This window comes from Gymnoscopelus braueri (assembly GCF_963280865.1).
Source record: "Gymnoscopelus braueri genome assembly, chromosome: 14".
NCBI lineage: Eukaryota > Metazoa > Chordata > Actinopteri > Myctophiformes > Myctophidae > Gymnoscopelus > Gymnoscopelus braueri.
This window is the reverse complement of record NC_137619.1, coordinates 22,951,242-22,975,296: the sequence shown is the minus strand read 5'-3', so window position 1 is coordinate 22,975,296 and position 24,055 is coordinate 22,951,242. Positions and strand designations below refer to the sequence as shown.

Here is a 24,055-nt window from a genome sequence, read left to right as displayed (position 1 = left end):
CTTGCTTGGCTGGGACTGGCTGCCAGAGTCTCTCCTATGGCACACAATGTGTCTTGTCTAGCTAAAGGCCCTGACACACCAAGCCCACGTGCAAGAACTAACAGCGACTGATCAGATACGATAGCTTTGCGTCGCCTCATGTCTCCGATAAAAGTTGTGCTGGAGCACACTGCAAAAGACCAGGTCAGTTGATGGCCTACAGGTGGTGGCAGCAGTCTTTATCACGACATGTCTTGCAGAGCCAAGTTCTAAAGCCGTGACAATTAAAACGGCCTTTAAAGGCCGTTTAGAACATTTTCATCAAGTTGAGGAGAATGTTCTTGAGTTCATGAGACCAGAGAACACGTCATTTCTACTTTGAGACTTGTACTGGAGCTCACTGCTCTCATCAGATGTACGTGTTTCAGTGAAGTTGTCAGCATATAAAGTGCAAGTTGAAAATCATGAATACAATATGAATATTATTTATGAAATAAATTATAAACTGTCACACCTACTGTTAATATTAATGAATTTTATAATGATAAATGTCTGGGTGAATATGTGAATATGTTATAGTAGCCAGCTCAGTGGCCTTGTGGTTAGACTGTCCACCCTGAGACTGGAAAGTTCGGGGTTCAATCCTCGGCCGAGTCATACAAAAGACTATAAAAATGGTACCCAATTCCTCCCTGCTTGCCAGCATCAAGGGTTGGATTGGGGGTCCCTGCGATATACTAGCGTTATGCCCAAGGGGTGTACATGTAGTACATCAAGCCGTCTCACAGGAGATAGGTCAGGAGCCTATGGGCCACATGGCTTGAGAACCGTTGGTTTCCAAGGCTACTTACTTAACTATTAAACTACAATTAAAACTGGTGCAATGGATATTGGGGTTTCCCAATGATTACTGTCATGCCGTCTTCGTTAGGATGGAGGGATGCTCAGATGACTGAATGAATGTGCTTTAATGTGTTGTAGATTTAATATCACATCGTATCTGTAATCTTTACAAAGATTAGTGACATGATGGGACCAGGCTGGACTTGGATGCATTAAATTGACTTTCTTTCTGAATTGTGGCAAGACGATGTTGAAAGCTAACTTCATGTTTTGAATAGCAGCAATCGCAATGCAAAGTGTACGATAACACCAAGAAAAATGGACACTGGATTATGTTCCACAATGGATATATACTTTCTTAGCACTTTTGGAGCAGAAAAGAGATAGGAGGATTGTCACCTCATTTAAACATTTTACTTTCACCCTAAGATCAGGAAGTATGCAAAGCCATAGACTATACGGTTATTCATTCAATGTAAACCTGTTGCCGACACTAGGCTACTGTTCAAGTTTATACCATTAGCCATTTCATTGATGTCATTATTCTGTCTGTGTGCCCTTTTTATCATTGGCTCTGTGTCATTGGCTTGCTGCTCACTTCTTCTCATGCTGTGATGTTGCTCAGGCTGAACAGCCAAACAGAGAGCTCTCCCTCACTAATCACGTCCTCCGCTGATTTGACATGTTCAGTCGGGTGAATGGCCACCGCTAATGGCCAACTACTGCCAATGGCTTGGGCCACACCAAAAAAAAATAAAAAATTGGCAATTGTTGGCCACAGACACTCAAGGATGGCTTTTTGGACGATGTTGGCTTTGTGTGTCAGGGCCTTTAGATTTACAAACTGGAATATTTAATAATTCTGTGTACTGACCTACCGGTTGTTAAAACAAAATTATGGGGAGGAAGAAAAGAAAATAAAAAACAACCATTGAACCAACCACCCTGATGTGTTCATACCTTGCTGTGCACCCATAATGCAAGTGCGATGCCCTTTGTGACCTGGCATGGCAGCTCGCTGCAGCTCTGCAGTATGACTCAGTTTCAAACAGGCCGTGAGGAAGCAAGGTCATCTCTCTGGACAAGATTCCATCAATAATGTACAATCTGTCTGCTAACAACAAAGAAAACGTCTCGCGTCATGTATTGCATCTTGCAGACAAAGGATTAAAAAGGGAATGCATTGAATGAACTGCAGAATGGAGGAATGCATACTACTGTACTTTCAGCTACACCAGGGGTTCCGACCTTTCCGTGCAAAGGACCCCCAAATACCCCGTATTGTGAAATGGTAAAAGAAAAAAAATTAAGAAAAATATATCTGCTATTTTAGTTATTTTCAAAAATATTTGAAGTTTTGACAATAACCACATGTGAAAAATGGGGACGGCTGAAAGTGGTTAAATTGGCACAATAATTTTATGAATTGAAATGACAGATTTTCTTTTTTTAATGACCCCCCCCCCCTCCCTCCCTCCAGTGGGCTACACCACTAGTTCACAGCCCATGTAAGGATAACCACTGATCCACTGTGTTCTAAACAATGAGAGCTGTGGCGGGTGAGTTGGGGAGGGCCGGTTTATCACACACTAGAACAAAAGTGGGTATAATTCCAGCAGAATCATTTTTATTCCAAATGACCTCTTGGTAAAAGTCGGAGAAACAATAAATGACAGAGTAATCAAATAAAAACCCGAAGAGAGATAACCTTTACAGATAAGGAAAAAAAAGTCATTGGAAAAGATTATCACACAAAGATAGTTCATGGCTATTCACTGTTTTAATGCACGGAAATCACTTTTTTTGTTTTCTCTGTACTAGGCACCAGAAAAAATGTAAACACGTTGAAAAAATAAACCTGGAGGATATTGGGTGTAGCCAAAGTGTCTGCAAATTCTTGTACACTATGTGTGTTAATGTGTGTGGTATTGCAGATATTTATATCTGTGTGTGTGTGTGTGTGTGTGTGTGTGTGTGTGTGTGTGTGTGTGTGTGTGTGTGTGTGTGTGTGTGTGTGTGTGTGTGTGTGTGTGTGTGTGTGTGTGTGTGTGTGCATGTACAGTATGTATGTGAGACAGAGCGCTTTAGTTATTGCATGGCAGAGGGACCCTGTGAAGATAGAAACTCTGCCTCTGCGCTTGGCAGTGTGTGTGTGTGACAGTGTGTGTTTTGCTCATGTAAGCGATGTTGAACTTTGGGTTGTACAGCTACCTGGCCATCATAAGTCACCAATGCTTGTGTAACATGATTGATGATATGCGTTTCCCAGTCAGTGAAATAAGTGGAGAAAAATTGTAACAGGCATTTCCATGTGTATGTTGCTAAAAGTGTGATTTTGATACCTGTTTCGCCATACAATGACAGAAAATAATTACTCACAGAGTACAGGAGCAACTGAGCAAGATGACAAGATGATAAGTTACAGTATCATGGCCATGTAGCTATACAACCCAAGTTTTTACCAATGTTCAACATTGCTTTAATGCAGTGGTTCTCAACCTTTTCAGCCAGCGACCCTCCAAAATAATCATATTTTAACCGGGGACCCCCGGACCCTGACAAGCACTTGGAATTGTAGGAGTTGAGGCAAAACATTTAGTTTGACTCAGTATCCACACATAAATATTGTGAAAATAGCCAATCTAAAAGCTTGTAGATCTGCTATTTTCAAAGAATTGGCCTCTTTCTAAAATCTACATTATTTGAAAATTTGGCCAATGTTTGACCAGTTTTTATAGTATAGTTTGTTGATTACTTTCAATGCAGTAATGGTCTTTTTTGGGGACCCCCCCAAAATCATGTGGGGGCCGACCCACAGGTTGAGAACCACTGCTTTAATGTACAGTATACTCCCAATGCAGACTTTGTCTAGTTCCCCTCTCCTTGCTCTCCTAGTAGCAGGATTGAACTGCGATGATGTCAGCACAGAACCCAGGAAGTTCACACCGGGACCCATCCAGTGTTTTCATACAGGTCCCATTTTTTTCTCCAGGATTCCCCTGGTGTCAATTCACTTCCTTAAAAAAAAGGCCCAGACTGACAGCTTCGCTGTTCTATCCCCTCTCTTCACTAGCAGCCGCCTCCTCCAGGGCATGATTGGTCGTCCAGGTTTATTTGCCTCAGACAAATACTATGCTTCTCCTGAAAACGCACACAGCGAAAACACCAAGTGAAGATTACGGACGACGGGAGAACAGACGACAGGGGAGAAAGAAGGGGAGAGTTACATTACAGTACAGAGGAAGTCGACTCACGTCACTCGGACTGGGTCACCATTTTACTGCTTTTGGTTGCTACAGTATGTAGGGACAACACTACATTCTACCTGACAGGCGGACACACTGTTTGATCTATTTCTACATCATTTTCTTAACAGTTGTGTGATAGGCTTACATACAGTAATTTGTTAAAAATTGTGCGATAACGAGTATAAATTCCACCTAGCAGATGTAACTGTTCCATCTGTTCGCAGCTATTTTGCCTGTGATCAACAGTGACGCGACACACTCAACCGCAAGTGCAGATACCAGCTCTACTGTTCAAAGTGTGGTTAAGGCAAACTGCTTTGATTCCAGAAGTGCTCTAATTTGCTCTGGGGGATTGTGGGAAATGTGGTCCATTGCAACAGTAAGGAATGACTGTAGTGGGTTTGAAGTCAGTTTCCCAGAACCCAGCTTACTGTAATTACAGACACTACAGGCTAGCAACAACACCCATGAGGGGGCAATAATGGCCGCCCTGGAACTGAACAACTCAAAGTGATTTAGTCACACTGGACTTTTACAGTAGTTCAGCTGTTTTTTAATTTTGTTTATCTTATCTATTCTTTATTTATAGCTAGCAGTTTTACTGCAAAATGGTAATGTTTTAGGAGGGAATATTTTCGGGGCAAGTCTGGGTGATTAGATTTTTATTGTGAAGCTTAACCACTTAATCCTTAAATTGAATTGACCAGATTCCCAAGGTCTCTATACTAGGCCTCCTCCTGTTTTCTCTCTACACTAAATATCTTTGCCAAAAATAGACGATCTGCAAGATATCAACGTGTCGCATAGAGACGCATTATGAGCTTGTAGATCTGATTGTTTTTTTTTGCCGAATGTTAGCCCCAGAATATGGATGTAAGGGTTCAAGTGAAATCCCCAAATGTACCTAAAGTTAAAAAAAAATCAAGATTTAGTTTTCCAGGAGGTCTTCTGGAGAAACACTCGCTCTCCCACGGCTCCTGGGGAGGGAGTATCTTTTAAATGTTCACATAAATACCGTTCCAAGCGCTCAGACGATTATCTGCTATACGAGGGCCTCCGTTTGACCTACGCAGATCTAATGGGACGAGGGAAAGGAAGAGAGAGAAGGGGGGTTACAGTCAGTGTACACGACAGAGAAGGATGGCTTAAGACCCACCATACAATAGCCATATCTAGGTACTTTAGATACTATGTCACTAGCTAACTATCCATTTTGGAGAGGATATAACTGACATATTACTATAATAGACACTTATTGGTCCAGCAGGTTTCTTTTCTTTTTTCTTTTTGCAGATATGTTGTTCTTGTCTCTCTCACTGGTCAACAAAAAGGAAATTAAAGGAAGTAAAACACTAAAGGGAGGATTATTTTTTTTCTTTTTTAAACAGGACACAAAAGCAGCCAGTCTTTTGACTTCATCCATGGAGAGAGAGACTGTCCAGTTCTCCACCCCTTAGCGGATAGGGGGAGTGGATTCAGAGGAACCAAAAACCTAATGGAGTGTGTGTGTGTGTGTGTGTGTGTGTGTGTGTGTGTGTGTGTGTGTGTGTGTGTGTGTGTGTGTGAGAGGGGGGCATAGAGCACGCCAGCCAATCCCCTCTCTGAGTTCTATTTTTTAACTCTTCCACAGAGAAAGCAGAGGTGAGAAGATTGAACGAGGTTGTTTTTTTTTTTTTTTCCCTCTCTCATTTTCTTGGCTTCCATCCATTCCATCATTCCCTCCAGCTCTTCACTTCCACAGCTGGTTGCTGAGGGTCTGGCCTGAGGACGCGGGCCCTGTGCTCCAGTCAGCCACGGGGGCGCCCGCTTGGCCGAAGACCCCTGGAGCCTGAACCCCTGATGCGCCCCCAGCGGCCAGGGCCACACCTGACATCTGCTGGGTCATCTGATAGAGAGAGAGAGAGACACAGAGGGATTGGGAAAAAGGCAGAACGGATGAGAGAAGTAAAAAAAAAAAATGAATTTAGGGTTGCAACTATCGATTATTTCAATTTTATACTTCATCACACAATGGTGTCATATAGAAAAAGTAAGCTCGTTTTGACATTTTTGTAAACCTTTTGCCTATAGTGACATGCCCAAAATAGGGATCGATTAGCCTGGAATCCAGCCTGATTCGCTACGTTCGTCTTTTTCTCACTTCGCTACTCAGTCTGGCCAGGGTCCTCTTTGACTTGTATTTCCATTACATAGGCAAGTCAGGGAGTGACTTGAGTTTTACATTGGACAACACTGGTCCCGCCCCCCCTACAGACCAATCAGAAGCCGCGGGCTGTTTTCTCCCGTTTGGGCACGGAGATAGGAGGCTTTCCTAGACTGTGAAGCAAAGTGAGAAAGAATTAAACGCCGATCCCAGGCTAGGGATTGATTATTAATAGATTAATTAATAGATTATTTCATTAAATTATATAATCATATATATATTTTTATATATATAATAGATTAGTTTGATTAACTGTTGCACGCCTATTTGAATTGATCAGAACAATACAATTTTTACATTGTTGCTGCTGCTCCTCCCTCCCTGAAGGTTAGGAGAGAGAATTCACTTTTGCACCTCCAGCTGTTCCACTCCCCCAGCTCACATCCTCTTCTCCCCCACACCTCCTTCCAGGCTCCTCTTCCCCTCCCCCAGCTGTCTCCTAAAAGGCTGATTTATACTTAGTTGCGTGTCGGTGTCACGCGGCGAAAATAGTTGATCTACAAGCTCTGAGCTTGTAGATCGGCTATTTTCGAGTATAACTGAGGCTTCACCCCCTTGACTCCCCCAGACCTCCTCCAGCTTTCACCTCATGAACTCACTCTGTACTATACTGTCCTCAGGGTCTTTATGCTCCCCCACGGTCCTCCCCCTCCGTCCTCCTCCATCCATTCCATATTATCCATTATAGATGTGCTGTGGTGCACCAGCACTCCTTATCTGTTCGTCTGAGAGATCACTCTCTGTATGTGTGTGTGTGTGTGTGTGTGTGCGCGCGCGTGTGTGTGTGTGAACGTGTACTGTATGTGCACCTGTGCGTGCGTGTTACACCCATGTGTGTTTCTAGGTGTGTGTGTGCGCGTGTGGGGGTTTGCACGTGCAACCTGCCGTCCTTTCAACATCACACGATACCCTTCTGCAGCACACACACACACTCCAAAATCACATGCACTCAGAAATCTCATCTGCACTCGGTGAACCCATTATACACACGCTGATAAACCTCTTCTCCCACCACTCCTGCTCAGAAGGAGGGGTGGAGTGCCTGTGCCTGTGTGTGTGTGTGTGTGTGTGTGTGTGTGTGTGTGTGTGGGGTGATTTATGGTGTCTCATTAAACTCCTGCAGTTGACAGGAAAATGACAACACCTCTTAGTGCTGTGGCCTAAGCACACACAACATTAGCACCTGATCATGTACTGTACTATAGTGAGAGGCTATGTTTGTTAGGGCTGTGAATCTTCTGCTATATCACGATTCGATTCCGATTCTTGGGGTCACGATTCAGATTTTTTCAAAATAAACGATTGTCGATAAAAAAAAGTTTCCCGATTCAAGAACGATTTCTTTTCCGATTCAAAACGATTCTCGATTAAAAAACGTTTTTTTCTGATTCAGCCCAGAACTTGCCACTTCTCAAAAATGTCATTATACAAAAAAAAATCACAGCCTGTGTGAAGTGGGCGGTGTCTTGCTAGCTAATCACAATACTGAATGGAGTCAACCAATCATGTACAAAAGATAAATACATTTATTGAAACACTCTTTATGATGGACGAAACCATAACTTTAAAAAAACAAATGTATAGTTTTTTTTTAAAGTTATGGTTTCTTATATAGGGCTATGCACATGTGTCATGTGACACTGGCCAATCACAGTCCTGAATAGATTGTGATTGGCCAATCACAGCGCAGGATAATTGTACAAATTTCCAGACCTCACTTATAGGGGCGGTTTCACTGCCCAAGATAATTGTACATATTTCCAAACCTCACTTATAGGGGCGGTTTCACCGCCCAAAAAAGAAAAAGAAAGTTTATTCATTTTCAATATATATATATATATTTTTTTTGAGAATCGATTCTGAATCGTCCAACATGGGAATTGTGTGCGTATGCGTCAGTGTCCATTTTTAAAGCTACTGTAGCTGACGCGTGCTTATGGATACCACCGCTTTTCTAGGGAGACCCGCTGTGATTGGCCAGTAGTCACTGTGATTGACAGTTCTCGTTTTTGCAACTATGCCTAAACCTAACCTCAGTAAAACTATGCCTAAACCTAACTCTAACCTCAGTAAAACTATGCTAAACCAGGGGTGCACATAACTGGTGCGCAGGTGCGCATGCGTCGTCAAAATGCATGCTGCGCGGCACATCAGACGAAGCGAAGCGCTCTCGCGTACCAACAGCTGGGACCGCTGGGACAGGAATTTACTTCTTGAAGCCACACTCACACAATCACGCTAAAGCACGCGTCGGCCCCATACACAGCCATTAAGCGGAGGGGGAGGGGACGCATGCTGCACGTGATTGTGTGAGTGTGGCCTCGAATCCTGACACACAGACAGTCAGGCGTGCGACTCGCACGCAGCACGCTGCTGGCTGTGTTACAGGCACTCGTCACCGATGATGAACGCACCGTGATGCAAAATATGCCGTGAACGTCCCAATCTGGCGGATAAAAGCAGCGCAGCACAGGGCACCAACCTTGGGGGGGGCACCAAACGGAGTTTAGAAAAAGAAGAAACGGCGAAAAACGGCGGAATTTAGAAGCACCCCTGGCCTAAACTTAACCCTAACCTCATTAAAACTATGCCTAAACCTTACCGTAACCTCAGTAAAACTATGCCTAAAACTATGCCTGCCAGGGAGAAAATCAGACACAGGTAAGGCGGGTCTATCCCATAACTTGGTGGAATCCATAATCATGCGTAGCTGACATTAATGATTATGCATGGACCTGTGAGTACCGCGTACATGACATTCTTTTGACAGCTCAAGTTGAGATCAACTTCCTCTTCTTTACTGTTTACATTGTGGTTCTTTCACTTTGCTTTAACTGTATGCACTTTACAAGGGAGCAGAATAATGGTGTGTAATTTGATTTAGGTTAACTCTCTCAGTGCCAGACCCCGAGTTATCCCGAGTTTTAGGGTTATACCCTCAGTGCCAGAACGAGAAATCCCGAGTTTAAAAAAAAAAAAAGTGTTCAGAACCCAAGATATCATTATCTGAAGATTTGCAGCTCCATCCACTCTTTGTTTAACCTATAACTGAAAAAGGCTGTATCTTGCTTCCTAAGCACTTTTTTTTTACTTTGAAAAAAGAAAAGAAAAAAGTTGGCATGGTTCGCAATATATATATTTTTTCATTGGCACTGAGAGAGTTAAGGATGAGTTAAACAGGGGCGCTCGGGTGGCGCAGTGGTAAAGCAGCTGCACCGCAGTGCATCCAGCTTTATCGAGCGTCTATATGAACACAGTTGGCCCGTGTAGTAGGACGAAGGCTCTGCGTCTTCCCGGTGGGGGCTCCTCACTGGCGAGGTGAGTCAGTAGGATACAACAGCACTGACAACACACAGCAAGTGTATATCAGTTGCGTCTCTCATCTGGAGGAGTAGAGAGAGCGGCTGCATTCCTCTCCGCACCCCCCTCACCTCCCCCCTCACACAGCACCGTCTCAACTGAAGAAGTGAGAAAGAAATAGCCTTGCTGTTCTCATCTTCAAAAGTAGAATCCACTTGTCAGAGGGTGTAACATTAGTAGGATAACCAGCGATAGTTAAGAGCCTGCAGGGCAAAATAATTAACACCAGCTGTGAACACTTGACTTTGATTGTGTGTGTGTGTGTGTGTGTGTGTGTGTGTGTGTGTGTGTGTGTGTGTGTGTGTGTGTGTGTGTGTGTGTGTGTGTGTGTGTGTGTGTGTGTGTGTGTCTGAAATTCTCCAAAAGGAAGGAATGGCAGGCCTAATATTACTGATGCATTTTGACTGTGTGCAATAATGCAGCTGCAGACATTATATTGCCTTTTGTTAGGCTATTCAATATTAGTTTTTTTCTTGAAATCATATTTATTTAATTTGCAATAATTCAACTGTATGGCATGCTAATGTTTTGAGACATATTGTATTATATTACTACACAATAGTAAATAAATCTACACAATAAATAAATATGTTTTAAATAACTGATCTAAATATGGATCATAGTCATGATAAGTTTTGCCATAATCATGTAGCTCTACAACAGAGGCATAGCCATGACAGCAATGGTACAAAATAATATTTGAGAGAGTACATTTATTTTATAACAATGTTACCTGATTCATGTTCCACTGTCCTTGCTGTTGCTGCATGTTGTACATGTTCTGTCCTGGTGGCACCATGCCCTGCTGCACGCCCACGTACCCTCCGTTGGGCATGGCCATGCCTGGCATCATGCCCCCCGCTCCCATCATGGCTGTGGGCGGGGCGACTGCACCCATCCCAGCCGGGAAACCCTGGGGTGTGAACTGCATCTGAGGCTGGCCCATGTACATGCCTGGTGGATGGACACACACACACACACATTCTTATGACTATACTTTTGAGGAAAACTGTATTTTTGCCGATTTTATGATTTATTAAAAAAAAGAAATGGCCATTTGTAACTGTACCCTTAAGGCGTAACCCTAAAGGCGATCAACCACAATGTATTGTGGGGACCAGGATAATTGTCCTCACAATGGCTATTTCTCAAATTCTACTATACTTGTGTGGATTTGGCCCTCACAAGTATAGTAATACAAGTACTGTACACATGCACGCGCGCACGCACGCACTAGTATGCTAATTGTGACCTGTAAATGTAGGGTAACATGATAGCAGTGAGAACCATTAATAAGTCAATGAGCTAAAGAGTTTGTCATCATCAACAACCTATAAGCTTGAGGGTGTCCCCCCCCCCCCACACTTCAGTATTTCTTCTTTGAAGTAGAACTGTCAAGGAAACTTGTGGATAGGCTTGTAGGCTGGAAGCATAAATACTGAGCTCTTCCCATGAGGACATGATGAGTTGCTTTGCATGTTCAAGATTGTGAAGCAATTTTTCTCTAAAACAGACATCTGTGGTACTGGTAATCTGTCTGTATCTCTGGGTTTTATACTCAGGAGATGCACACTGCTGACATGGGTAGAAATGGAAGTATCTCCTTTTCTTCTCCACAAAATTCAGTTTTTCTTTTTTTTTTCCCGCGATTTTTGTAACCCATTTTTTTCACCCGGTGCCAATTTCCTAAGTGATCCTGGGCACTACACCAGCCCTACACCAGTATTACACCTGTCACCCCACAGTAGGGAGGCCAGGGCCGAGCTCATGCTTCCTTCAGGCATGAGAGCCAACTGACCTTCTTGTCACCGGACAGGGGGGAGTTTCCCTGGTTGGACGTAGCGCGTGGAAGGAACACGTTATTCCAACCAGTTCCCTTCCCCTCCATCAGGCGCCCCGGCTGTCATGGGGGAGGCGGTATAGTGACCAGGATTACTACATGTTTTTGTGAGGGTATTAACTACCCTAGGAGACACGGGGAGAACATGCAAACTCCACACAGAGTAGGCCCTTTCGCCAACCCCACCTAGGGCATGGGCGCTGATGACGCGGAGGAGAAGACACGCCCCCAGTGCCCACAGCGTCCCCGGCGGGAATCGAACCCAGGACCTTCTAGCTGTGAGGCGACAGCGCTACCGACTGCGCCACCGTGCCCCTTCAAAATTCAGGTTTTATGGTATATTTATTATTTATAAAACAATAGTAACAATAGGATTTTGTTTAGGTCGTATTAAGGCTATTGTAAAGTGTTGCTATTTTTTTTGGGGTAGAAACATGGAGCTATTTTAGTATCTGTGTTCTGGGAGAAATGGGGCCATGTTTTAATGTTTTTTGTGGGGGTGAGTTAATGGAACTTCATTTACACCAATACATTTACACCACTGTACAAAATTGTGTGTTGAGGTGACCTCATAGGCATGTCTCTCACGCTGAATTCACACCAGCAGCGGCGTTAGACCTAAGACAAGGAGAGACTGGTACTTTCCCCACTGCAGCGGGAGGCAGAGAGTGCAAAAAGCGAGGGTCAAAATCGATAAAAGTTCAACTTTGCCGCTGCCACTGTGTGCCAAGACAGAGCTGCAGCCAACCAGAAGCGTGCTGTGCTCCTAAGCATACGTGATATATATATATATATATATATATATATATATATATATATATATATATATATATATATATATATATATTTTAGATAAGAATAGTTTACAAACAAGGTGGCAGAGATGAGAATCACAGCTGTGCTGGCTTGAGATCCACTCAGCGCAGCGGAGCTCTCGATGGACCACAACAACTTGCATATTTACGAGGCTGTCACTCACACCTCGTGCATGGCCATTTTGCAATAAAACAGAGCGCTAGAAATCGCTGCTGCTGCTAGTGAATTCAGTGTCAGACATAGTTTAGTGGGTCCCAGAGCAAGACACAAATTGTTTAACAACTTGTTATCTTCTCCCAATTTAGTCACTGCCAATTACCCATGTGTACTGTGGTACCTACCTGTCAATGCAGAGCACCCCCTAAACCATATAAACTATTGGCCACATGCCTACTGCCTAGTCTGATACGTACATCGCCAGCCTCTTCTTTACACCGACAGTGACGGGTTTCACCAGCAGAGCGTAAAACATGCTGAGGTTCACTCTATCTCTCTCAAATCCCCCTCCCTGCTATACAGACGCCCCCAACCAACCAGCAGGAGTCCCTAGGCTTCCCACCCACGAACACTGGCAATTGTGTTTGTTGGTGTCCCCAGCTAAGCCATGCAGGGAATCAAACCCAGGCCCATGTGGTGGTGAGCGAGTCTGTTACCTCTACATCCATCCTAAACTTTGGATTGTTCCTCACGGTAAAACTCCTTGTCACATTTCCCATGTAGCTTAATTGTATTTAAAAACGTTTGTATTTATTTAATCTAACTGAATATATTATTTTGATTCGAATTTCCCATTTCATGTCAAGGACAGGTAAGATTGTTCCATGCTTCCATCACAGGCTCAGCACGAGGGATTCTAGGTAACTTTAAGCCTAAATTTAAAAATATTTATATATATATATTTTGCATTTTCCCCCCTCTATCAGCCACTATATAATGATGCTGGGGTGTTTTCCTGCATTGAAACACAGTCCTCTTTCTGAAATCCGTATTTTCCCTACTATTTATGTTTTGACATCCGGGTATCCGGCTCTGTCCGGGACGTAAACGAAACGCACGCATGTGCGCGTCCGTGTCCGTGTGGCAGCCATTGTTTTCTATGCTGTGTTTTTGCTTTCGGTTTTAAAACGCTCTCAAACTTATTTTTTGAGGCACGGAATTTACTTTTAAGATAGCGTTTGGATAGAATTTAGTTGTTTAACTGCAGATATGTGGTCAATTAATCATGACAGAGCCCATTTAAAAATAAAAATTCAGTGAACCGGCAGGGGCGGGCAGTGACACGCATTGTATCGAATAAAGCAACCTATTTTCGGCATGGTCTGTTCAGAAGTCCCCCCTGCGTCACCCTCTGGTGGTCGTGGAAACGAACTGCTGATGAGGACGGGGGGGGGGTGGATGGGCGGTGTTTGACAACAGTTTTTTCTTTTTTTGATCTCTGAAGTTGCCTAGAATCCCTTTAAGTAATTCAGTTTTACTGAGATTCACTCTGGATTAAGAGCATCTGCTAAATTCCTAAATTGTAAATTGTAAATAGTAATTGTTCATTGTAAATTGTGCTGCATACAGTATTTGATATACAAAATTATATAAATTTGAAATTCAATAGATTTGAATGGATCGAACCTACGTGGGTAGACACACACATGTCAGTACACACAGAGCAGAGTGATAACAACACCCTTGCATAGCACATAAATAATGGCCAACAAATAACCCTGCCAGGCTAATTCTTGCTCTAAATTACCAATACTTTCATCTAGAGTTTTGTGTGTTTGAGCAGTATGAGCACACACAGACACATGCACACACATTCATACGCTAACCTAATTGTTTACATGAACAGACTTATCTGAAAGATTTAATTCCACCCACGTCAACACGCGTCACTCGAGACACACATGGACACTGCAGTAAAGTCTCACACACGCTTGTGTAATGAGATCAAATAATCTTCATCAACAAGTTCTAGTATACAAATGCACATAGGTATAACCATTTTTAAACCCCAAACCGATTCAGGTTTCAGATTCCGTTTGCTAGTCACTTTGATGCACTGTTCAGGTACAGTACATACATGTGGAACACACACACACACTCAAAGCATATAAATAACACTGGACTCTGGCCAGCACATAAATAAATAAATAAATAAATCATCATCAGCTTGCTTTTCATTCCTAATCCTGCATGCATGATATGTGACATGTTGGTATGCAAATGTGTACAAACATCAGTAATCATGCAAATGTGGCTGCTCTCCAAACGTGAAGGCACCACGCAAACACAATACGCAAACACAATATGCCGTTACTGTATTTTGTGTTCATGCAGTCACTTATGCCTGATTTATACCTGGATGTGCATCGGTTCGCTGCGACAGAACGTGAGCGTGTGTATCGGCTATTTCCGGTGCGTGTGTGCGTGACACCGGCGCACACCGAAGTACAAAGGCTTTAGTGACTGCGGATGACTCACATGATAGATGGTGTTTTTCTTTCTAAGCTGCCATGCCCCGCTTTCATATGAGGGGATCTGAGGTGTCTCCGGGCCACAAATGAGTCACTGAGATGTGTTTGCACGCACGCATCTGTGTGTACTGTACGTGTGTGTGTGTGTGATCTGAGTGGAATTTAACCAAGTAAACCCTCTAGACTTAGTAAGCTGGACCTGAGTTGGCTTTGTAACTTGGACGGAATTTTTCAAACCCCTTTGCCAAAAATAGCCGATCTACTCAACTCACAACGCGTCACAAACGTGACACGTTGCGAGTTTGTAGATCTGCTATTTATGGCTAATGTTAATAAGGATGCTGGGGTTCAAGTGCTTCACTCTGCATGACAAGTATAACAATGTACCCGTAAGGCTCCACACAAAATTAGGACTCTGGATTTTGCTGTGTGTGTGGCCATTTTCCTTGTGGACATGTTTATGTGAACTTTGGGGTATAGTGTGTTGTCCATGACTGAATGCACACATGAGCATCCCTCTGGTCAGAGTACAGAGTATACAGAGGATCCAACCAGCTCAGAATACATTGACCTTTCATCTCTCCTCCATTTTCATGAAGCATATTTTCTTTAGTGTGTGTGTGTGTGTGTGTGTGTGTGTGTGTGTGTGTGTGTGTGTGTGTGTGTGTGTGTGTGTGTGTGTAGTCAGTGCTTGACTGTGTTGGTGTTCATGTGTAGGTGTGCGAGTTCACTTCTCAGGCAGCCGAACAAAACAAATATTTTACTCTCTACAACCAGTAAACGTAATGTTTAACTGAAAATGTCTGGATCCAGTTTGATCCTGTTTGACAGCCAAAGAAGACAGCTGTGAAACCACAGAATTCCAACTCCAACCAACTGACTTCGTAAAAAGACAGGACGGTGTTGTCGACATCGCCGTGGTCCACGAGGGAGCCCCGGAAATCTATCAACAGCCTACTTCCACTGCACATGAAACTCGACTGGCAGAAGGGTAAAAATGCATTGCGTTCTGCGACAAAGTGAAATCTGAAGTCAATAACCTGCAAAATGAATGCGATGATCTGGAGAGGGCAGACAGAGGAGAAACAACATCCGAGTGCTGGGGGGTGCCGGAGGGAGTCAGCCCACCTAATTCAAGGTCAAATGCCTGAGGGATGTGCAAGAGCTCGAGGACAAAGCAGTTTTGGAAAGCTAAGCCAAAAGATGGAGAGCTACAGGGTCCATTTGTGATCCAAGTCCAAACAGGATGCTGACTTCCATGGTGGGAATAAGATCAAAATTCTTCCCAGACCTTGTGTCGGCTGTTGTGAAAAAATACGCATAGGGAGTGCAAAACTCCTGGTGTCAAGTTTAGGATTCTCTTTCCCGCCTCAGAGTTTCACTACAACAAGGACCCTACGAAGGTTGCTTTGTTTGCTAAATGTTCCTGGACCAGGGTGAGAGAATCAAGTTATTTTACAGTGGGATTAAATAATCTTTCATTTTTCGATTTCCTCACCTTTTCAACTAGTCACAGAATATTTCTCTCCAGTATGATCGATCCCCCGATCGTAGCTAAACACGGAGGGTTTCACCGTGCTTCCATGAAAAGAAAAAAAAAGAATGTCATCGCGACCCCCGTTCGCTTGTTATAGGCCGTTGAATATAGCATGCCTCGTCAAAAATGCAGAGTAAAACCAGGGAGGCGAGATACAGCCTTTTTTCTAAATCGATTAACAAGGACGTGAATGGAGGAGAAAATCTTGGGATCACGTGATCTCCTGGATCTGTGTGTCTGAGGATGAAATGGTGTCAGCGAACAGCGCCATCTAGTGGAAAAACACTGAAAACGCCAAAACACATCAAACCCGTCAATGGCAGTCTGGGCCTTTGGGAAAAAACACGCCAATGGCAGGGAATGAGTTAATTCAACACATTATTCCTCACGCGCCTGCAAAAATGTTGATCCAGTCGTTTCATGCTCCCAATTGCTTTTTGGAAAATGAGATTTTTTTTTGGCTTGGCAATTGGGTTTGCATTCTAGTCAATGTCTGTGTGTTACCTTGTGTCTGTGCTGTCTGTTGCTGGCTCTGGGGCTGACCACCCACTGAGCTGCTAGCATACAGAGACAAGATGGAGTCTTTGGAGAGGGGCTTCTTCTCCTCATTCTTGGTGTTGGTGGAGGAGGACGAGGAGGTGCCAGAGGAGGTGGTTGTGTCTGTCTGCGCGGCCACTGGACTGGAGCTAGCCTGCTGGGCAGAAAGGACAAGAGAGCGAGACAGAGATGACGACGTTATATACTGTATATGTGCACAATTTTAATATAAGAGGGGTGTGAAATAGAGTAAATCAAGAACAGAGAAGCGATGATAGTAAAACAAAACAGAACAATAAGAGAAGAGGGGAGTAGCATACTGAAGAAGAGGAGAGTCGAGCTGAGAAGCAAAGAGTAGAAGAGGACAGAAGAGGAGAGTGCTGTTGTCACCTTGTCATCGTAAGTGAGACAGATGACATTAATTAGCGTTGTCTGTAGACAGGAAGAGATGAACAGTCAGACAGAATGACACACACGGGCGCGCACGCACGCACGCACACATTTTTCAAAAAGACAGGGAAAAACACTTTCTGGCACTCACACACACACACACACATTACATCTAATGGAGGATGATGACAAAAAACACCTGCTTGAAAGCTGAGAGAGTGTGTGTGTGTGTGTGTGTGTGTGTGTGTGTGTGTGTGTGTGTGTGTGTGTGTGTGTGTGTGTGTGTGTGTGAGAGAGAGAGAGAGATTCAGAGGGCAGGGAAAGGATAAGAGGGGGGGATGATGGAAAAGGTGTGGAGGGAAAGGGATAATGGAGAGGGGAGAGGCGAGGCGAGGCGGTTGAACACATACTGGGTGACAGTTGCACTGTGTGAGGAACATACTTCTTGCGGTCACTTTTTACTTCATATAACACACACACACAAACACACACACACAGTGCAGCTCAAACGAGAGAGGGGGTGGAAGGGAGGGGAGAGAGAAAGCATATGAAAGATTGGAGGAGAGAGAGGAGGGGAACTGGAGGGAGGAAGAGAGAGAAGGGATTGAAGAGGAGAGGAAGAGAGGGGGCAACGGTAGGAGAGGAAGAGGTACAGAAGGGACGAAGGAAAGAGGGATGAGAGAACAGGACAGGTAGAGGAAAAGAAAGGAGGAATGGACAGATGGAAAGGAGGGAGGCAATGACTCACACCAGCACATAATGCTTTACACACACACACACACACACACACACACACACACAGCCCAATTGCAGCCAATTAAAGTGAGTATAGCATGCATTCTGAGAGTGTGGGTACCAGACACACAGAGAGAGAGAGAGAGAGAGAGAGAGAGAGAGAGAGAGCTTTCTAATAATAGGTTCAGTACATTAGCATGAGAGCTGCTGCTTCCTTTATTGTCAACTCTGAACCAGTCTCAACCACAAAGAGAGAGAGAGAGAGAGGGGGGGAGATGAAAATAAAGTGACATAGAGAGAGAGATGGCAAGAGGCACAGGACGTGGACAGAGATAAATTGAATGTGAGAGACACTGCATGTGTGTGTGTATGTTTGTGTGTAGGTGCAACACATCATTCAAGTTAGGTATAAAAGAGGCAAAACAAAAACAGCTGCTCAACCTAGTGATACACTCCAACACAATTACATAATGCTATTGTAATGTATGGCTGCATCATTACCATCATTACGTTTTTGCGGCCGTAGAGTTAAAGAGACTCAAGTGAGAGTGGAAAAGAGCACTAGAAAGGCGAAGGTCAAAAGACAACTCAAGCGTTTTGTGTGTTTGGGTGTCTCCCCTTGTCTTTCTCTCACTCACTCTGTCACACAAGCATGTTTGGCTCTGTGTTGTTTAGAGGCCATATATAGCGTCACCATGAGGCCGATTTGTAAGAATTTGGGGTGGAGTGTGTATGCAAACTTTGACGCCAATTGGTCCAACGGTTTGTGAGATTATTCGCACATTGACACACACGGTGGTGAGCACACACACACACACACACACACACACACACACACACACACACACACACACACACACAATTCGTAAGATATATTCTTCTATTTCTGATAACATTTTGACTCATATTTCTTTTTACATCAATTGAAAACAAGGCAGGTGAGCCTTGAGCCCCGTGAGGCTCACCTGAGCGAGGTGATAGCCAAACAAGTGTCCGTGCCGAGTAGTGCAACGGCTGTGCTGTCGACTCAGTGTCGTCCATGTTATAATCTATTTAGTAAATGCACACCTAACAATGAAAGATAATGAGACTATGTCAAAATGTAGTCGACAACAGTTATAATCTATTTCAAAACTGCATATAATAATTGACAATGGAAGTAAATGAGACAATTTGAACGTTGAGTCGACAATGTTTGCATCTAGAGATTGATATCAACTCATTGCATGCCAATGACGTGTTTTGACTTGTGTCAATCCACAACCCACACCGCCAAGGACGTGTTTTGACGTGTACTGGTATTTTCAGTGTTTACGCTAGATGGCGCTCTTCGCCAACCTATGAGTGATCCTATGACTTCCGGAGAAGAGTATACCCGGAAATTACGTCATCACAACAAACCCAGCCCTGTCCGATCTAATGTAAATGGATTTAGAAAAAAAAAAGCTTTTCTCTGCTTTGTTTTTTTCTGCCTTTTTGGCGAGAACAAGCTATTTTCAACAGCCAATAACTAAAGAACGGAGGGTCGCGGTGACACGCTTTTCTTTCTCTGACGGAAGCAGAGACACTCCTCCGTCTTTTGCGACACTCTGTGTGTCGATCGCCCTGGAGCGAAATATTCTGTGGCTCTTGAAAGGTTAGTAAAAATGCTCAAAAACGCTGGCAAGGGCTGATTTATTTATCTATTTACTCCGGCAGTCAATGAGTTGTTAAATGTTCTTCTGCTCCTGAATACCGTTGTAAATGTGAAATCAATCGATATTTAACAACTAACTGTATGGATGAATTCTCGCCTAAAATGTTAACAGAAAGCCTTTTCTGATAAGAACAGTCCTACAGTATACTGTATCTGCCTGTGCTACAGGTCTGCAGTCTCCTCCTTCTCGACCAGTCTGCAGCATATACTGTATAAGGTCACATGATCACAGCCTCCTGAGTTGTAGTGCAATTACTTTTCATAGAAATAGGAACAAACAGTGAGAACAGTCCCTGATATCAATATTGTTTTGTCCAGCCCTAACACACATGCAGGGAAATAAAAGGCAAACACCATAAAGGGCAACAAACTCAAGCAGATGAGAGCAGAGTGCCATGAAACTCGCATGTCTGTTCTCGTCTTTCGCTCACTTACTCTCTCTCTCTCTCACACACATTTTTCACCAAGGGGAACCAACAGAATTGGACTGTATGTTGTGTGTAAGCATGAACACACACATGCACGCGCGCGCTCACAGCCCACCCCTCACATAGTGTGTAGTGTATTGTGGGTCTCCTAGCAGCACATTGTGTTGAGATGGGCCTGTGGAAGGGCTGCAGCCAGGCTGTGAATCAGAGCTGGCACTGGACTCCTGCAGCTCTTTCCTTCTCTGTCACTATTCATTTATTTATACAGCACCACACACACACACACACACACACACACACACACACACACACACACACACACACACACACACACACACACACACACACACACACACACACACACACACACACACACACGTGAGTAATGTCCACTCAGCAGGAATGAGATTATGTGTGAATTCACAGAAGTGAATGCTAGCAGCATGCACAAACATGACAGCATCCATAGACCGTAGTATTGATCATCGTGTGTGCACTGATGCATAGGCATGCTTATACGTACATACAACTCACACAGCCATAGAACACACCCAAAACACACATACATGCATTATACATCCTATCCACACACACACACACACACACACACACACACACACACACACACACACACACACACACACACACACACACACACACACACACACACACACACACACACACACACACACACACACACACACACACACACACACACACACACACACACACACACACACACACACACACACACACACACACACACACACACACACACAGCCTCCCCTTGGATACACCATCTGGAGAAGCAAACGAGCACTGTGTCTATAACACACACACACACACACTTTCCGGTCACCCTCCCACTGCTCCTTGTCCCTTCATGCACCCATCCAACATATCTCTCTCTTCCCCTTCTCTCCTTCCCTCTGCCAGCCATCCTGCTTTCATTCGTCTGTCCCTTGCTTTTCAGTCTCTCACCATCCATCCAGCATTCTCTCTACCTTTCCCCCCCTCTCCGTCCACTGCTATCCGTCCAGCATTCATCCCTCCATCTGTTTCTTTCACACTCTCTCCGCTCATCCCGTCAAGGTACAGTAGCAACTAGAAAAAGAAGTGCTCCTCGGAGCACAGGTCTCCGCCAAGTCAGGTAGGTTATTGTGGGCCAGCAATGTTCGGAATTCGCCAATCAGGATGGAATATAAAAAATCGGACTGAACCATCTTGATCACTTGACTGTAGAGATAATGTGTACTGATTTGCATGATGTTTGGACAAAATTTGTAGGAGTAATATAAAAAAGAAAAAAACTGCCTCCTGGTGGCGCTATAATAATGGCAATGTTAAAAGGGTGGCGTTTGTTCTTCAACGTAGTGCGAATGTGCGTGCAAAGTTCCACCGCAATCGGATGCTGCAAACTTTAGATGTCAATGTTAGCCAATCAGGATGGAATATGAAAAATCAAACATATCTATCTTGATCACATGACTATATATATTTGTTTTACATAAGTTGGCCTCCTGGTGGCGCTATAAAAGGCTAATGTGAAAAATGCAGGGCAGATGTTTTTCCTTGGCCTCTAGGGAGTATGCATGCAAAGTTTTACGCAGATCAGTGCAGTTATAGTTAAAAACGCAAATCGGCCTTTTATAGCGCCACCATGAGGCTGATTTGAACATTTTCAAAAGCGTTTCTTCCTCGGCCTAGTGGGAATGTGCGTGTGAAATTTCACGGAAATCGCAAGCAGCATTCATGATTTGAGGGATTTAGTTCAAAACGAACCAATCCTGCCAACTTTGGAAGCCAACCTTAGCCAATCAGGACGGAATATGGAAAATCAGACAGATCTGTGTTGATCACATGACTATAAAGATACTGTGTACTGATTTGCGTGATGTTTGGATAAAATCTGTTGGAGTAATATTAAAAAATGGGTTTTGCACAAATCGGCCTCCTGGTGGCGCTATAACAGGGCAGAGGTTCTGAATTGGCATCCAGGGAGTGTGTGTGCACCGTTTCGCAGCGACCGGGCCAACGGTGACGGAGATTAGCTGTTCACAGACAGATGGACACACGGACGGACGGAAGGACGGACGGACGGACAGGGGGTAAAACATACTCTCTCGCCATGCCTTTCGGCCTGGCGGAGACAATAAGAGTGCACATCCTCTGAACTGCAGAGAGCTGTGCGCTCCTACAAGCATGAAGAATTAAGCCAATATCCAAACCAAATGTTTTTTTCAATTAAAAAGACATTAAATTGTGTGGCACATTTGCAAGCATGAACTCAACCATGGCTGCTCTTGCATTTTTCAGTCTTCAACTGTGTGTTCTAAAGAGAACAAGTTTTCAGAGACAGGAATGTCTTTTTTGCTCATGGTGATGGGGTGGCTTACAAGTCACTTTTATTTCCCAAGAAACATTTTGTTAGATTAGTGTGCTGACATGCTGTAACCCTGCTATACCTGTACCTGTCCAAGTACTCTATACGCTGGGATCCCTTCATTACGAGAACTTTCCAGGGAAATCCTTGACAGGTCTGGTACAGTATAACACGTTATACAGCTACAGTAGATACCGTAGATGCATTTTCTGTTTGCAGACCATGATCAGGCACACAGAAAAGAGTGCAGGTAGTTATAGTGTAGGTGCAGTTGACTTTATTCTGTTTTCAATGGTTTAATCTGAGTAGACACTATACATTACCTATCTGTAATTGGTCCTTTTCCAGAGGCAAACGGGATTATAAACTGCGCAAAGAAATAAGATCATTTGAAAAGACATAATCAGAATGTCCTTAACACATGGAATGCCAGAGTTATTTCAGATTTTTTAGCTGTTTTATGCCAGAGATTTTTCATTGAGAAAAAAAAAGTACTCAGGAGCCGAGATACAGAATTTTTAAGTTTTAAGTTTTAAGTTTTTTTTTAAAACGCATATATGCGTTCTTGGCACTCAAGTGATGTATTCAAAAGAACGCAAAGAACGCATATATGCGTTCTTGGCACTCAATGTGTTAAGTGTTTTCTATGAATCCGGTTAAGTATATCGTGGGAAATTAATTTAAGATTAAGCTTAAATCCAAGAACATTTTCATGAGATCTAGAGTTCGGGCCACCTCTCTCACAGCACAGCATATCTGACTGATATGCCCATATATAGAGATCTCTGCATTCGTCATTCCTTGTCCCTTTCATGCCCATATATGGAGAACTCTGTATTTGTCAGTCCTTGTCTCTTTTATGCCCATATATGGAGATCCCTGATGTCATCAGTATATGCCTATATATGGGCATGCTGATATGCCCATATATGGAGATCTCTGTATCTGTCAGTCCTTGTTCCCCTTTTGCCCATATATGGATATATCTGTATCTGTCGTAAAGGATGAGGCCCCAGTGCTGTGTTCCTACTGTATTGTCTGAACCAGGATAGTGCTACTTAGGTTCCTACATGAGTGTTCATGCATCCCTGAGCCAGCGACATCATGACAAATCGTCTCAATTTATTGTTCTTGGCAAGGAAAGTGTCTCAGACTCGGAGGCTTTTGTTCTCCCTAATCAACCGGCTGCACCACTACTGATGCGCCGCTACGCCCCTAAACCCCCACCCGAACCAGTGAGGGAGAGCGAGTTAGAATGGGAACAAGAGTGAAGGAGGAAGAGAGCGAGAGTGATTTGTGCAGGCAGAGGTACCGAGGGAGAGAAGGGAAATGGATTGTGCATATATATGAGAGAGAGAGAGAGAGAGAGAGAGAGAGAGAGAGAGAGAGAGAGAGAGAGAGAGAAAGCACATGAAGGAGGAGGGAGGACGGAGAGGTGGTTTGAACGAGGGAGTGAATAAATGAGGAAAAAAATAGGGGGTACGAAGAAACAGACCGCGAGAAAAACAGAGTGAAAGAATATAGAGGATGGTAATTGCAAATCAATGAGAAAAGCCAACTGACTGCACACTGCACACATTTGTCACTGCATT

General features: G+C 43.8%; 1 protein-coding gene across 6 annotated transcripts in view; it reads right to left on the bottom strand.

Moving 5' to 3' along the window:
• Positions 1-2,373: 2,373 nt before the first annotated feature.
• LOC308101034 (stromal membrane-associated protein 1-like) overlaps positions 2,374-24,055 on the bottom strand; it is a 117,406-nt gene continuing 95,724 nt past the window's right edge. For 4 of the 6 annotated variants that reach the window (XM_080450317.1, XM_080450320.1, XM_080450321.1 and 1 more), the window contains exons 8-10: positions 16,799-16,988; positions 10,367-10,587; positions 2,374-5,955 (exon numbers count right to left, since the gene is read on the bottom strand). In XM_080450317.1, the coding sequence (XP_080306443.1) occupies positions 5,800-5,955; positions 10,367-10,587; positions 16,799-16,988 (567 nt within the window). In that variant the 3' untranslated portion in view covers positions 2,374-5,799. The remainder of the gene's footprint in view (positions 5,956-10,366; positions 10,588-16,798; positions 16,989-24,055) is intronic. The other 2 variants (XM_080450318.1, XM_080450319.1) reach the window with 1 other exon arrangement.